Genomic DNA, 15,545 nt, shown 5'->3' with positions numbered 1-15,545 from the left:
ACAGTACATGTTTGGCTGATGCGGACGCCTTTTTCGATTCATAGCTCACTGACTTTCTCCATCGCTCGCTCTCCCTCTAGCTGCTGTCTGTAAATGTACTTTCTCAAACCCCCCAACCCACCCTCCTCTCTCTCTCTCTCTGTCTCTCTCTCTCTCTTGCTCCTGCTCTCCTTTATTTGAGCTCAATTTGTGGTGCAGACAGCACAAATTGTAGCAATCAGATGCAATCAAGAAACAGTTAATTTGAACCCAGCGACCGATAAAACAGATTAAACTGATAAGCGGAACCTTGAGCATTCCTCAAATGCTTCACACATCAACACAGACTAATACCAGGCCTTGAGGAGAACAAAGGATAATGTGTGCACACCCCTCCTTCTCTACTACATAACTTTACCCAGACAAACTTGTGTCTTGTTTAATAAACACGAAAAATGACAATGCAGGTCTGGTGCATAAAAACCAGATAAAACAGACATAAAAACTATAAAATGATGCCATTAACTCCTATAACAATCACTGCTGAAACATATAATGTACATGGAGTGGTTTAAATCATTAAATTGCTCAAGTCAAAAGGCAAAATAATAAGGATATATTTACATTTCTTCATAGTCAACTAACTGCAGGACACACTTCTTAACATGGCTGACACTGGCCTCGTGTTTGCTGTCAATGTACCTGTTATCCTGTCAGCATTCCTGCACAATGACTTTAAGTATATGTAAGAACGAGTGCAATGTAGGGAAACCTTGGAGCACTACATGTAGCTCTCCAAGCTCCAACAGCCAAACACACTCCCACCCAGGGGATCTGCTCTGGTCTCGCTCATCACCAGAAAAAGGAAATGTAACATGGCAGCTTCTTGTGCATTACAACATTCAGTGGGACTAGATGCATCCCATTCTTGACCCTTTTCCTTTGTGTCGACGGTGTTGATGATGACACTACACGTAACCGGCCACTGGTCAGCTAAGATTATGTCACTTAGAGCCAAAAAAAGGCGAGCTATTAGCAGAATGAAGAGGCAATTGTCGTCTCTGATGTGCAGGATGGGAAGCCTCTTCAGCTGTCCTCAGTTCTGTAGCTGTACTCACTCACTCACTCATTCCGGGTCCATCACAGGCTCTTCTAAACATGTGTAACCATTCAGCTTATGTGGTTGAGCAAGATGGTAAACTGACCGAGAAATAAAAATATTTGCATCCTGTTGGGTGACCACAACGTTCCTAGTTTGATTCAGACCACAAACCTCTGTTTAATGTCACTGTTTGTCTGTCAGGCAACCAGCGGATATTTACTGGTCCCAGTCAAGAAACAGTCCAGCTCAGACCTCCGTGTAATACGGCAGAATTAGATTTTACACTTTTACACTGTTTTTGTTAACAATCAACATATAATGTGTTAGTAAGTGAACTTGAAAGGAATAGGGCTGTGCAACGTGCAACAAAACTTTTAGATTATGATCTAAAAACTGTATCTTCAGTGTGTCCCACACATGTTTTACTTGGGCGAGCCACCCAGGTACAGCTTAACATTTAATAGGCTACTTTTATTTTTGTATCCGTCCGAGAGAATGAGAACATCCATGACCAATTAACTAGTGGATAATGTGCCCTCTCTCTTCCCCTCCCATCAACTGTCAATCACACATGCTCTGCAGAGAGAGATGCTCTCTGGTGTTACATCCGTCCTGTAAACGCACTGATTGTGATGCGACCTCTCCTATTTAATGTTGCAGTTCCTACTAATGCCGTTATTTTGTACAAACTTGTAAATGCACTTGGTTGCTGCGATGTCGTTTGGTGCACATTGTTGTTACTAAATCAATGCTGTTTGGTTTTGGGCTTTTAAACTTGTCTGCTTTCCTTTCTGATCATCCTAAACACTTGTAAGGATACGGTAGAATGAGTGATGGACTGGATGGGATGAAGTGTTGCACTGATGAGATTCCCTTGTGCTGTCTAAAGTGAGAACATGCAGTCACTGAGAGGAAGCAGAAAAATAAACATGGCCTGTATAGATATATGGTGTAGTCAACAAAGAGTGCGATACCAAGTGTGTGTCTGTGCACTCATGTCACACACTCTTGGCGCGGGACGGCGGCAGACGAGTTGCAGTCAGTCTCCTGGCAGACGACACGGGATCTGCGCCACACCGATGGGATTTCAGCACTTCCATTCATTTACACGCACACCCACACACACATACATGCAAACAAACACACAAACACACCCGTCTACCACCTGATTACAAGGATCAGGTTGTACGCAGGAAACACTCGGTAATTCAATGTTGATTTTTTTCCCCCCGATCCCCTTCTCCTCTTGTCTCCTCATCTCATCTTTTCTCTAACATGGGAGGCCTTCTCTTCGGCTTCTCATCGTGACATCAATACCCTGAGCAGTCGGGAGGATCCGTGCATGCAAGACCTCAGGTACTCTGGAAGAGGAGGCTATGGGAGCAGGATAGGACAATGGCGGGGACTGGTAGAGGGAAGAAAGGCTCTTTTGTGACGAGCGGTGGATGGACAAGCCCTGAAGGAAGCTGCTTCTTGTAAGATGGGTGGTTCTTGGCTCGGACCCTCTTCTCTTGTGTCCTCCTTGGAAAGGGAGCCTCTGATCCAACACACAAGCTGTGATTTATAGATTGGTTCCTCTTTGATGCTGACATCTGTTTGATATTGCCTGACGGGGGGATTAAATGAGCCAACTGGCTCTCAGGGTGGCGGCGACCCTCATCGTTGCAGAGGGATGGGAAAGCAGACACTCGCAAGCAGTGACTCACGGGTAATTTCATGCCCCGGTGAGGGCAGGGATGAGATGATGTGAAAACATGGCCGCTTGTGAAAGGCGTTCACATGAGACATGACCGTTCTGGTTTTGTGTAGGGTGCATGTGTGTGTGAGTTTAAGAGATCGCCTGTTAGTGCGGGTGTGGGAGTGTGTCGTTTCTTCTCGGCGCATCAAAGAAGACACGGTAAAGGGGATGTGACACGGCAGGCCAAACTTTGTGTAATGAGTTATAATGTAATGGTCCCAGTGGGCAAGAGAAGACCCACAGAGACATCAGTAATTTACACTTGGTCTCTAGCCACAGTGTAGTGGCAGTGTGAGAGCAGATTACATGCAACGCACTGATTGAGGATGAAAGTCAATCTGCTGGAGAGCCGTCAGGAGTATGAGGGGGAGAGAAAGGTATGTTATGCCATGAGAGGGAGACGATAATTGCCTCAACACAGCCTGGCCTTCGGACAGTTTGGTTTGATATGGCACAAGGGAGAACAAATGTAGTCAACTGACAGGGGAACAAATCTGTCAGTCCGCTCTCCAAAGTCTCGTTCTCTTACTTTAAATCCATTTACAGCACAGAAAAGGCCAAACACGAATCACAACTTGTGCAATCGTCAAAGAATATCAAGTGTAGATAGGCAGTGAAAGAAAGACAAAGTGGAGAGAGGTTACTGATTTACTGCCCATCAGACAGCAGTAATGAACAGCCAGTCTCCAGAGTGACAGTGAGCAGAAGAGGGAAGAAGTTGAGGAATGTGGTTGTGGTCTGCTCCTAAAAACCGCCGCTGTCAGCTTCCAATTTGGAAGGACTGAAAATGAAAGTAATTGCTGACAGTGACATGTCAGTTGATGAATCACATCAATCCAGATTTAGCTGGCTGAAATTATTAATAGCAGTTCCAGGAAGGATCGCCATGTCATGCTCTGATGAACACATTTTTCGAACAAAGAAGGGGAGGATTGGATGATCAATTTTTCCAATGTTGTGTAAACTTTCATTAGCAAGCAAAGTCAACAGACTGAGAGGAGTCTCCTTCCCTTCCATCCTCGCCCCTTATTTCCTCTCACCGCTATCCGCCTGTCCCCCTAGCCTCAACACGCAACAGCCCTCTGTGTGATTTTTGGGAGTGATGGTAGGAGAGGTGGAAGGCAGGGATTCTGTGGAGGAAGGGAGGGGGCACGCAGAGTAAACTGAGCCTCCCTTGTTTTTGGCACCTTGCAGAGTGCAGTAGAAGAAGAGGCGGGAGATCAGGGAGTGAATATTGGATGAGTCAGCTGAGATTTGATGAAAGCCAAGGGGAACGGATCAAGCAGGTCATGTAAGGACAGAGTAGACGGCATTGTGGATTTAGAAAAAGTTAGAGAGAAATGGTAAAATTCCCTGTAAGGTCCAGAGGAATCTTCCTAGGAAAATCTAAAAGCTTGAGCAAGGCAGTTAACCCTCATCTTATCCAGTGGGAGATTGTAGCAGCACGGGGCAGCTCCCAGCTGAGTTTCTCAAGGTCGCCAACCCTCTGCCGCGAAAAGCTTTTCTCAGAGGCAGCTGTCAATACGAATATGTTCTTACCAAACAGAAACCACCGTAGCAAAACAAACAGAAGTGCAAAGGTGGCTTTAGATTCATTTCCTCAAATGGTCACTACATGCTGGGTGTTAAACTGACTAAGAATGTACTGACGTGAAAAGGAAAATCCCAAAGAATCCACAAAGCCCTGGGGTTTCAATATCAACATCACACACACTTCAGGAGTTGCTGCAGCTGACCACTTCCACTGATCTGATGACTGCCTTTGCTCAAGTTTTAAGAAATTTATACACTTATACAAAAAAAGCAGGGGTTCTCTTTTTACACAGCTTAAAACATTTTTTGATTATAAAAGATTAGATGCTGTTAGGATTTGCAAGACTTGGCTCAGCAGATGACAGTGATTGATTGGTTCGGAAATGGTGGAGTAAAACAATTCAGTCACAGTCAGCTGCAGGTGTGTGACAAATAACTCACATGTGAGAGAGTTGAAGATGTGCTGCTGGTCAAGAATTGAACTGAAGTTCGTTTAGTCTGACAATCTCCAGCTGGAAATACTTTTCATGTAATGCACTGAAATTGACGTAATTTGATGCTTGACATTGAGCAGCTGGACTTGTATTTTCATGTCAATAGTTCTGTATTGATTGCCTCAATGATTCTCATCAGGAGCTGTTAAAGGGAGGATGACAAGATTACTCTCCGTCTGATTCTCAACAGCACCCTGTGGTTAGAAACCAACATAACCAATGTTAAAGGCAGAGTCTGAATTTTGACTTTTTCTTATTTGATTCAGTCGTAATACTGCAGACTATGCAGGGCAATTAACACAGCACATTAAGGTGAAATTGATGTAATATGTGTGAGAGAATAAAGACATTAAAGGTGCACTGTGTAGTTTTAAGTAAGGATTTTTTACCAGGAGAGAAAGATCTTCACTGGCTGATTTTTATGCCTAAACAAACTCTCTTTGTTTTCATGACTGAATAAACTGAATACACAAACTGACCATAAATGACAACACAATTTCATACTGTTTTACTTTGTTTATATGTGGCGGACCCTGCCAACTTCCTAGCTACGAACAGTGTTCTGGGGACCTTATTTTCCTCTGAGAACAGCTTGTTTATTCAGTTATGAGTTTGTACTATTGCTTCATTAATATAATATTAAACTCTGAGCTTGAATTTCTTCTCCAAAACTACACAGCACCCTTTAAGGTTTCTCTGAGGGGTGGTGTGTATGCAAGAAAACAAAATGTAATGTTACAGTTTTTTTTAGGTACATATAATTGCAGATTCATTCTCAACTCATTTAATTTCCTATGCCTTCATATCTTTACTGAGTTCATCATTACAAGCTTATATTGGTTGTTAAGTGGAGGCAAGCACCTGCTCAAGCCCACAAAGTTTAACTTTGAATTCTTGCCCAGACTCCAAGGTTCACGTCATGTTGAATTACTGACAAATTTTGTTTATATACATATATACACATACATATATAGAGAGAGAATATATATATATATATATATATATATACACATATACATATACATACATACACATATACATATACATACATATATATATATACATATACATATATACATATACATATATACATATATATACATATATACATATATACATATATATATATACATATATATATACATATATACATATATATACATATATACATATATATATACATATATACATATATATACATATATATACATATATATACATATATATACATATATACATATATATACATATATATACATATATACATATATATACATATATACATATATATACATATATACATATATATATACATACACATACATATATATACATATATATATACATATATATATATACATATATACATACACATATATACACACACACACACACACACACATACACACAGATACATATACATATATATACATATATGCACATACATATACATATATATATACATATATGCACATACATATACATTATATTATATTATATATATATATATATATACACATATATATATATATTTTCAACAACATTTTTGTTGAAATTGTGTCACAGACCTTGTGATTTATTGGGCTCATCTATTTGATTGCATTAAATTGTACAGGTTTAATTTATTAATCTAGCAACTCATATGTGATGTCTTCAAAAAGTGCAGAAATAAAAGTTTTATCAGACTCTGCATACTAAAAAAAACATACTAATCCAGCCTGGATTTAAGGCTGCTCCTGGCTAATGTAAAGAGAGAAATAAAAAGAGGGCTCAGCAACAGGAAATCAGACTGTTCTGCCCACAGTATGTAGCATGAAGCAGTCACAACCTTTCATTTTGTTATGCAACCCTGTGTCGTATAATGACAAATAAATCACATGGAACCTTGAACCTCATTTGTTAAATACAGGCTTAGGTCTGCTTGATAAATATGAGTTCTCTTTATTTTGTTTTGCAGGACTGTACAAAAGGCTGATGACTACAGGAAAACAAATCAGCCCCTTATCAGCTGAGTCACCGCCAGTCAATGAGACCACACCACCACGACCCATACCAATGTCCTACGTCAATCCAGAAACACTTTGAACTTAACACCATGAGAATTTCCACAAGCCTTAAAAGGCAGTGATCTATCTAAAACTTCCTGTGCGCACGTTCTTTTGACGCTTTTTACGATAAGTGAGCTCATTGAAGGAAAATTAGGCAAAACTGGGTAAACACACATGTCCCTAGGGCACATCCTTAATCTCTTAATATCCTTAGATATCACTAGGGGACAGAGTATCAGTGTGATTAGTTTTTAAGTTCTTGTAATTCTTACAACATTATGACAACCTCATAATACATCATGACTACTCATACACCCCATATCTGTCTTATCTTCATTCATTCAGTGAATTCTTCCAGGAACATGAATAATGGTGTCATATGACCAAATTTTGTGGCCGTTTGATGACAATGTTTTAACCCATGGTCATGGTTTCCTCACCTCAAAATTGACAGATAAGTTCCTCTTAAGGGCAATTTCATAGACCAGGCTGATCTCTGATTTGCTGGCATCACTGCCTTCCTCAGTCTCCGCTTTTTCTTCTGGGCTCTGGAAAAGAAGGAAAAAAAATCAAAGGGTCAAAATGGTTGAAGTGGACATTACTGAATGTTTGTGCTCTATATAGTGCCACTTGTAGGTTAAAGGTTTCCAAATAGTCTATTGTTCTGTAAAACTAGTTTAATTAATGGCTTATCTATAAATCAGTGAACATTTACAGGTCTAATGATTAAACAAAAGTGACTTTGATAAGAGAAAGCAGTAAGAATACTTAAACTACACATGGGCGACGCACTTTCCCCATTTAAAATGCGTCCTTTTTTTCCCCCTGCGCTGCTTGAACCTACACTGAATATTTTGAAGTTGCTGAAGCACATTATCTTGTTTGAAAGATGGAAGCATGTTCTCAGATGTGCTGACGGCATTGATGCTGATTTGGCAGACAAACTTAATACCCCCATAAAACCAGCAACACTCCATGTTTTCCACGAGGTGATAAGGGTGTCTGACTTAGGACAAGCCTTGCGCGCGGTTAAGCATGACTCTGGTAAAGACAAAACTAAAGAAAAGACTTAAAACTTTACTCAGTTAGGAAAGTATTAATCATCTTCAAACATTACAGGATCATTCATGTAAGTATTTAAAATGAAATTTTAATAGAATTTTACCCAAAAAGTGTCCAAGGACACACTAACATTTGATAAAAAATACATTTTTAAGGTTAGGCTGGCTCATATAACTAGCATTACTGGTTTGGTAAACTCAAATGAGAAGTGTTGACCCATCTAAATATAAACTAACATTATATCTGTGGAAATGGCTACATTAAAGATGCTAACTCGTTTGAAATGGCATCGCCAAAGCTCGCCTATTGGGCTGAAACAGACTGAAGATGTAAGATGATCTTGCCATAACAGGCTGGGCCAAAGCAATAATGAATCACACAAGAGATGAATGAAGTATATTCAGTTCAGTTGTAGAGAACACAACGTGCTTGAGGCCTACAATGTTCTTTCATGTGCGGATATTTCTGTTATTAAGTTGGAGCAATAGTCAGATCCCATGTTTCCTTTTAGTTGATTTACTGATCAGAGGCAAATGTTCGAGTTTAAAGAAAGATTTTCATAACGGATGGAAGGAAATGGAAATGTATCTTTCGTCTGATTACAAGTATGAAAAACTACTAAAGTGTGACCCCAAAACTGTGTAATATATCAACCCAAGAATAAGACGCCTACAGGATGGATGTCGGCCAAGCTGCTGCAACGAGAAGCCTGCCTGTTTTCTGGCTAGGATCCTTATCTGATATGGGATTGGGAACTCAGTATTCCAGGACATGACTGGTGGTCCTCTGTCTGTACAGGAAGGTCTCTAAAAAGGGGTGGTCCATTAAATATGAGAATATTTGTTTATTAGCTCTCTGTTCCAAGATAGTCAAATTATTGTTTGTGAATATCATGAACTGTCTCTGAAACACTGAGCTGATCCACCAAAAATGATTGAAGATAGTCAGTGGAAAGCACCAGCAGGTTTCACTGGGATAATCACACATTTTCTTTTAATCATGACAGACATAAGAACATTGCTATGTTAAAAATTTTAAGACATTTTTTCCTCAATCCGCAAAATTTGACGCCCATGAATCTATGAAGTAATTCTGGACTTAGAACCAGATGACTCAGGTTTGAGCCCTGGGTTGTGTTTTTAATTACTAAGTTAGTTGTTTAAATATGGACCAGGCAGACTGAATATTTTGGAACTGATATCCATTTACTTTTGAATAGTCCGGCCATTGGTCCCTTCTACTCATAAAGAAACCTAGTTCACGCCACAGAGATCGTATCATCAGCCATACAATGAGGACCTTTTTGGTGCCAATTGTCTATGGGAAGGCAGAGTGCTGTCTCGATCTTTATCTTCTCATGTCCACCTCTTTGTCTGATTAAGTCTGAATGGCTGCGGTCTTTCCCTTTGGGCTTCTTCCCTTCTCGTGCCTCATTGTGCGACCCGATACGATGCATGATTCATACTGCGAGATCTCTTGGATTTCACAGGAAAAGCGGTCACGTGGTGCGATGCACACCTACCGCACCGGGCAAAAGACCTCACATGGGCGAGGTATGTACATGTGTGTGCTTTGTGTTTTGTGGTGAGACACGTATCCTCTGGTGAGGTGAGTCAAAAGGGAAATCATCCATTGTTTTACACTGAACTGTTTCATTAGAACTCTCATATGTATTCATGGTTTTCATGGTTATACTCCCCTTCTGCCACTATCGGTGATGTGTGTGATTAATAGTGTGAATCCCCTCTCAAGGCTGCGTTAACAAGCTGCCGGGGTGTAAGCATCTGCATGTGACTGTGGGAGTGCATTAGCGTGCAAACTGAATGACCAAGCAGATACGCAACCTTCCTGTGACAAAGACAAATAGAGGGCTAAATCTGACTTCCACTGGAGTACTGGACAGAGAGTTCTGGGAAAAGCGTAAGCAGGCGAGGAACCCATATTACGCTTTGAGACATTTACTCTGACCCTGAAGGAGCTGCTGTGAATGAACAATGACTGTGGGCGAACAGAGGGCTTCACATTCACAACCGTGCTCATGGGCAATTGATTTAGCAAGAGGGCGAAAGGATTCTAGATCAAATGATGGGAAGAAGGGGCTCCCAATAGACAAACTAACATAAAAAAACCTTATTATAAAGGTTACAGATTTAAATATATCTTCCTGGAAGTGCACTTGTTTGATATCAGATATCCTAATTACCCTAATTCAAATAGTATCACTAACATCGAAACCAACTGATATGGATTTACGAGTTAGTCAGCAGTTTCATTATATAATCTTTATTGCCTGAAGTCATGTAAAGTTGGGTTACGTTTTTCGTGTTTCCTAGGGTTACATATTGTTGCTCTACCAGTGTAAAAACACAAGACAATTAGAGCATCACCCACATTTACCTGCTGTCTTCCTGAAAATAAGGGTTTGACAGCGCAGTGACAAGGAACACCTTTAGCCTGAGGGCGTCCACACATTTACACGAGCAAGAGCGCACACACTCGCGTGGAGACAGAAAGACAAACATATACTGCAGACACAATGTGCCTCAATTTGTAAAGCAAGACTCAGAAGCAGCAGCAAACAAAGAGCACATTTATGGAGGTTGACGCCACAAGACAGCGAGTCAGGCAGGTGAGAGGAGCCAAAGCGTTTTGAATAACCATCAGCGATGCCAGGCCGTGAGGATATGGGGTAATTTGATTTCCGGTGGGAGATGATAACAACAGTTAACAGCCATGCCTGAGGGGAAACTCTCTGGAAAGGTACAGTGACATTGGGAGTAGGTGAAAATGAAGAAAGACAAAATGAGGAGAATATGCACTCCTGCCAGGTGCAAACTAAACTGTGGGGACTGCATTAGAGTAATTAGAGCTGAGGTGGATTTGGATTCAATCTGGTTATGCATTCATCTTAGTATCTGCAAAAAAAAAACACTGTAACACTTTTAATAGAGCCTCTGGGGAGAGCATCAACAGATCAGCAGCACAAATCCTTTGACATTTCATTAAGGGAAGAGTGTTTCAAGTAGGAGGGGCGGGGGTAGAGAACAGGCATGTGGCGTGAAAGCAGTCGGAAGGGGACTGAAGTGCTGAAGGGATGAGGTTGCAGTGATTGGAGGACAATTTAAGTGGAGAGTGGAGTGACCTTTTATGGACAGAATGAATGACAGGACGTCAGGTTGGAAGGAAAACAGCTTTGTGCGTGGGCTGGAGGTTTCACAAGGGGCAAACACGTGCAGACAGTTTCCACATTCGTACATGTATAATGAAAATTAATCTGCAACAAAACGCTTCATTGTTTAAGTAATTTAAAGCTATTTTCAAGGAAAAATGTCACAACAGACCTTAAAATCTTCCCTATGATCATGTAAGATTTAAAAAAAAAATTTGTCTTACGTGAGAACTGAATATCTTTAACATTTTACAGGCCAAGTGATCAATAGATTAATCAACAAAATATTCAAATCATGAAGAAATGGTTGGTTGCATGCCCTAATGTTGAGTACAAGTCAAGACTACTCAGACTATGTTAATATGTAGCTCCATGCATGACATGAGTGGCTACTTGTTGAGTATGGATGAAGGGTCCAAAGGGAGTGGAACACTGAATATGTACTTAAAGGACAAGTATTCTCGGAGGGGAAGCGGCCAAGTGCTTGTTAAACAACTAACGGTAAGCCTTTCTGTTTATAAGTGCTTGTGTTTACCTGTGGTGGCCGTTCAGGGATGGGTTCATTGCGCAGGGCTTGGAGGGCCTTCATGGCAGCGCTGTGTCTGGCTGCTTGGCGGGTGCGTCCCTCTCCGATGAACTCATGACTCCCCACAGACAGCTGCACATAGAAGATCTTAGGAACAGGATAATGGTACCTGGAAATGAACAAAGCAACAGCAGGGAAAAAGGGAATGTTAATGTTTTGGTTTATTTGATATATTAAAATAAAAATATATGACATATATACAAAAAGCAAGGGAAGAGAGAGGCTCAGAGTTTATAAGCCAAGATATCAATTCACACCGTTTACACCGTTCCCAAATTAAAGGCCCACCACTTCATCAGGGTCAATTACTACACAATAGACTGTTGGCCAACCACTTGACTAATGTCTTGCTATTGAATCTGAGCTCAGGGATGCCAAACAAAGCACAGGGACATATATATCCTCTGCTCTTTCTTCTGGCCCCGAACATAGATTTTCCTCTCTTTCTTTGGGCCCTGACAGAGCGGGACTGAGCTGTCACCGAGTAGATTTAGAGGTCTGCGAGTCCGCGTGTGTGATACCCCCTCCTGGGTCAGGGGGAGAAGGGCTGAGAATGTCTGCCGGATCGAGGACAAGGAAAGAGAAATAGTGGGAAAGCTAACAAGAGGAGAGGGTAATCCAAACTTTTTTAATATCCGTCTCCCTGTACTCGTTCTTCTCTGCCAGACTACTCTTACATTCAGAAGGACATCCAGGAAACATGTAGTAGACGCAAATGGATAGCAGCAGCAGCAGCAGCTGAGATTTATGAAATCCTGAATGGAGTCTGGTGCCAAAACATTTTAAATATTTTCATGTGTGATTAAGGCACTGGGCTTTTAATGAGACAATGAAAATCAATAGTTTGTGAAATTTAGAAGAAAATTAAAACAAGCTTTTCAGAAATGCAGCTGTGTATACTGCTATAGCAAAACATCCTACTTGGCACAGCCGCAGCCGTGAGATGTGAGATTTAATACTTGATAGGAATTTGGGCAGACATGCAAATTTCAAAGCCCAAAAGTGAAAGAGAAAACAAGAGCGACAGTATAATTTTGAGCCAAACTACCCACTGTGAACATCCCTCAGACTTTACAGACTGACTCACTTTCGATTTTACCACCGGATGATTTGGCTGAATTGTTGGCTTACGTAGAACCCATTTCAGCATCTGAACCAGGGGTGTTCAAACTTTTTCCCTTGAAAGTTCATAACCAAAACTTAACGGTCCTAGAGTTCCGACTTTGCTTTAAGTGACTGACTTTGTGCCCAGTGTCCCTCTCACCACCATGCTCATATTATGAAAAATAACGAATAATTTGGGATCCTAAGCGTTTTTACCTCAAATAATGAAACAACATTAACGAGAAAAAAAAACAAAAAAACATTAAAAGTACAATATGTCTCTTCTGCCACTAGGTGGCTCTGTATCAATGGTGCAGAGCCGCTGCTCAGCTGCTAGGAGCTGGCAAAAGATTCAGGTGAAGAGCCTGACCCTCTGGAGAATAAACACCGGGAGTCACATTGGATTCTGCCCTGCTCTGGAGCCGTTTACAGATGGGAGGATAGCTCAGAGATTACTTCGTAACTTTTGGGATTACTAACGTTTACCAACCTGACAATGCTGTTCGCTATCGTTAGCTCATGGCTAATGTACAGTAAAGTAATCTGGCTGTTTGGGATGGATAAAAACTGCGTGTGTGATCCCAATAAACACAAATGATCGCTTTCCTTGTTATAATTTGATGTGACTCAGGCACAAATGTTCACAGATGAGGTAACATTTTAAAGTTGTATTCATGTTAGGTTTAGTTGGTTCACCTATTTCCCTATCCCAGAAGTAGTGATGTGTGAATTTCTACATATTATATCTTTAAATGTTTCTTTCACTACAAATATTTTGTGGGCCAAATTGAACCTTATGGTTCCTTAGGGCAGTCCTAATCTAAACGAGATCTTGTAGCATTGTCCCCATGTTCCTGGATCTCAGGAGTTACTTTGATGAGTACAGCGTTATCACAACTGATAGAAATCATGGCAAAAACTCTGAAAATAAGACCCAAGTTGAAATAAACTGGAATCAACCTTCAAGTGGACTAAGTTGCCCAGAATCTGACTCTTTACTAACAGTAAGTCTTAAAGCAACACAGTGTGACTGGAGAAAGCTGCTCGTTGAGTCACATTCCCGGGTCCTCAAATACCAACGCTTGGGTTTTCCAAGTGTTGGTATTCGTCTTTCTCAAGATTCGCTTTAAAAGTTGCGTAAAGTTGCTTTAACAGCACATCTGTTCCTTTTTTTAATATCTCCTCCCCTCTTCCTCTTACGTCTTCCTCAATCTCCTGCTCAGCAGGCCTAACAATGAGTCAGCGTTTTACTCCCAGAAATTCGGCAGGTCTTCCTCCAGCCCACAGCCCTCCTCTCATCCGTCTGCTCTCAGCTCCTCCTGGCCACGGGAGCCTTGCCTGGGCGGGGGCCTGCCTGGCCCTCGCACGTCAAGTGTGGCCCCAGGGTCTCAGAGGACATGCCAAGTGCAACATGGGCTCCAGCCAACAGCGCTGAGCTGAGATGGGAGCAGCTGGGGCTGGAGCGCCGAGTACAGGTGCAGAGAGGAGGAGAGAGAGAGAAGGATAAGAAAGAGAGAGGAGGAGGGAGACTGAAGGGGAGAGAGAGGGAAGTAAAGAAAAAGAGAAGAGAGAGGGGGACATGGAGGGAGGCCTGTGGGAGACCCTACTCCACAACGTGGGAAAGTAGTGGCTTACACACAAGCGAGGCAGCCAAGAGCACAGGCGAGCACACGCACACACATCAAAATCGTGCTGATAAAAAAAAGGCAGGGAAAATCACGTCAGCGCTCTGTGGCCAGTACAAAAATCAGCACATGCTGGCTGGATATGCCTGGACTGTGTTATCAATTATTATTTTTGTTATTATTACTACAGAGAGGGAACTGGACCAGGACACCTGTAGGGAGGGTGTGGACACTGCTGCAAGGGAAAAAAGAAAAAAACAACACCGTGTCTGTCTGATGATGTGAGTGTGTGTTTGGTGCATCTGCTGGGAATACCACAACTCAATCAAATGATAACTCATCAGTTTTTAGTCGTGAGTAATAAATGGAACTTTGAGATCAGAGGCTTCCCTGCAGCTCTCTTTCATGTGGGCCACATTACTCAAGGTTACTGATTCATCTTAATCATTCAAAGACTCGTGCGTGAAGACACACAGACACACAGAGACATTCAAAGGTGAGCCCACACGCAGTCCTACTGGGAAACGGGAGATATGGTATTGCAATTATTACAGAATGACAGGGTGACATTTGGGCTGGAAACTATTTTCTCCTGTGGCATCGAAAACTATTTCCCTTCTGAAAACAGCTCACACTTTCTCACTGTATGTGGTATACTTGTTCCTAAGCTGAGCGAGCAGATTATCTTGACATTTTCATCATTTTGCAGCATCTTTTCATTCACAGCAGCAGGTAGTGCCACTAGATCCATCAGGGATGTGCGCGATTAGTCGACTAGTTGATTAAACTATTACTACCCTCCGCCACCATTTTTTAAATAATGTTAACATTTAATATTAATAATAATATTAATAATAAGAATTACATACTGACATACTGTAATTTGCACTGAAATGTCATGTCCTATAGCCAACTGTTGCTTTATAAAAAATGAGCATCCACTAATAATGTTAACAATGATGCTTAACTGTTGCATGTAAGATGTAATAAACACAATATTTTCCAACAATGTTTAACCTTATAGAGTAAGTTGTGCTTAATTTTCACTGTTTTCTGAATGCTTGCTCACTTTTAGACGTGATGGTTACCTCCTGCATCATTTTCA

The 15,545-nt window shown here is 41.2% G+C and overlaps 1 protein-coding gene across 2 annotated transcripts in view; it reads right to left on the bottom strand.

Moving 5' to 3' along the window:
* stau2 (staufen double-stranded RNA binding protein 2) overlaps positions 1–15,545 on the bottom strand; it is an 89,098-nt gene that overhangs the window by 54,769 nt on the left and 18,784 nt on the right. For both annotated transcript variants that reach the window (XM_073488874.1, XM_073488873.1), the window contains exons 6-7: positions 11,661–11,820; positions 7,335–7,442 (exon numbers count right to left, since the gene is read on the bottom strand). In XM_073488874.1, coding sequence (XP_073344975.1) covers positions 7,335–7,442; positions 11,661–11,820 — 268 coding nt within the window. The remainder of the gene's footprint in view (positions 1–7,334; positions 7,443–11,660; positions 11,821–15,545) is intronic.

Source organism: Pagrus major, chromosome 19 (assembly GCF_040436345.1).
Source record: "Pagrus major chromosome 19, Pma_NU_1.0".
In the NCBI taxonomy this organism is placed as follows: Eukaryota; Metazoa; Chordata; class Actinopteri; order Spariformes; family Sparidae; genus Pagrus; species Pagrus major.
This window is presented reverse-complemented; position numbering and strand designations above follow the sequence as displayed.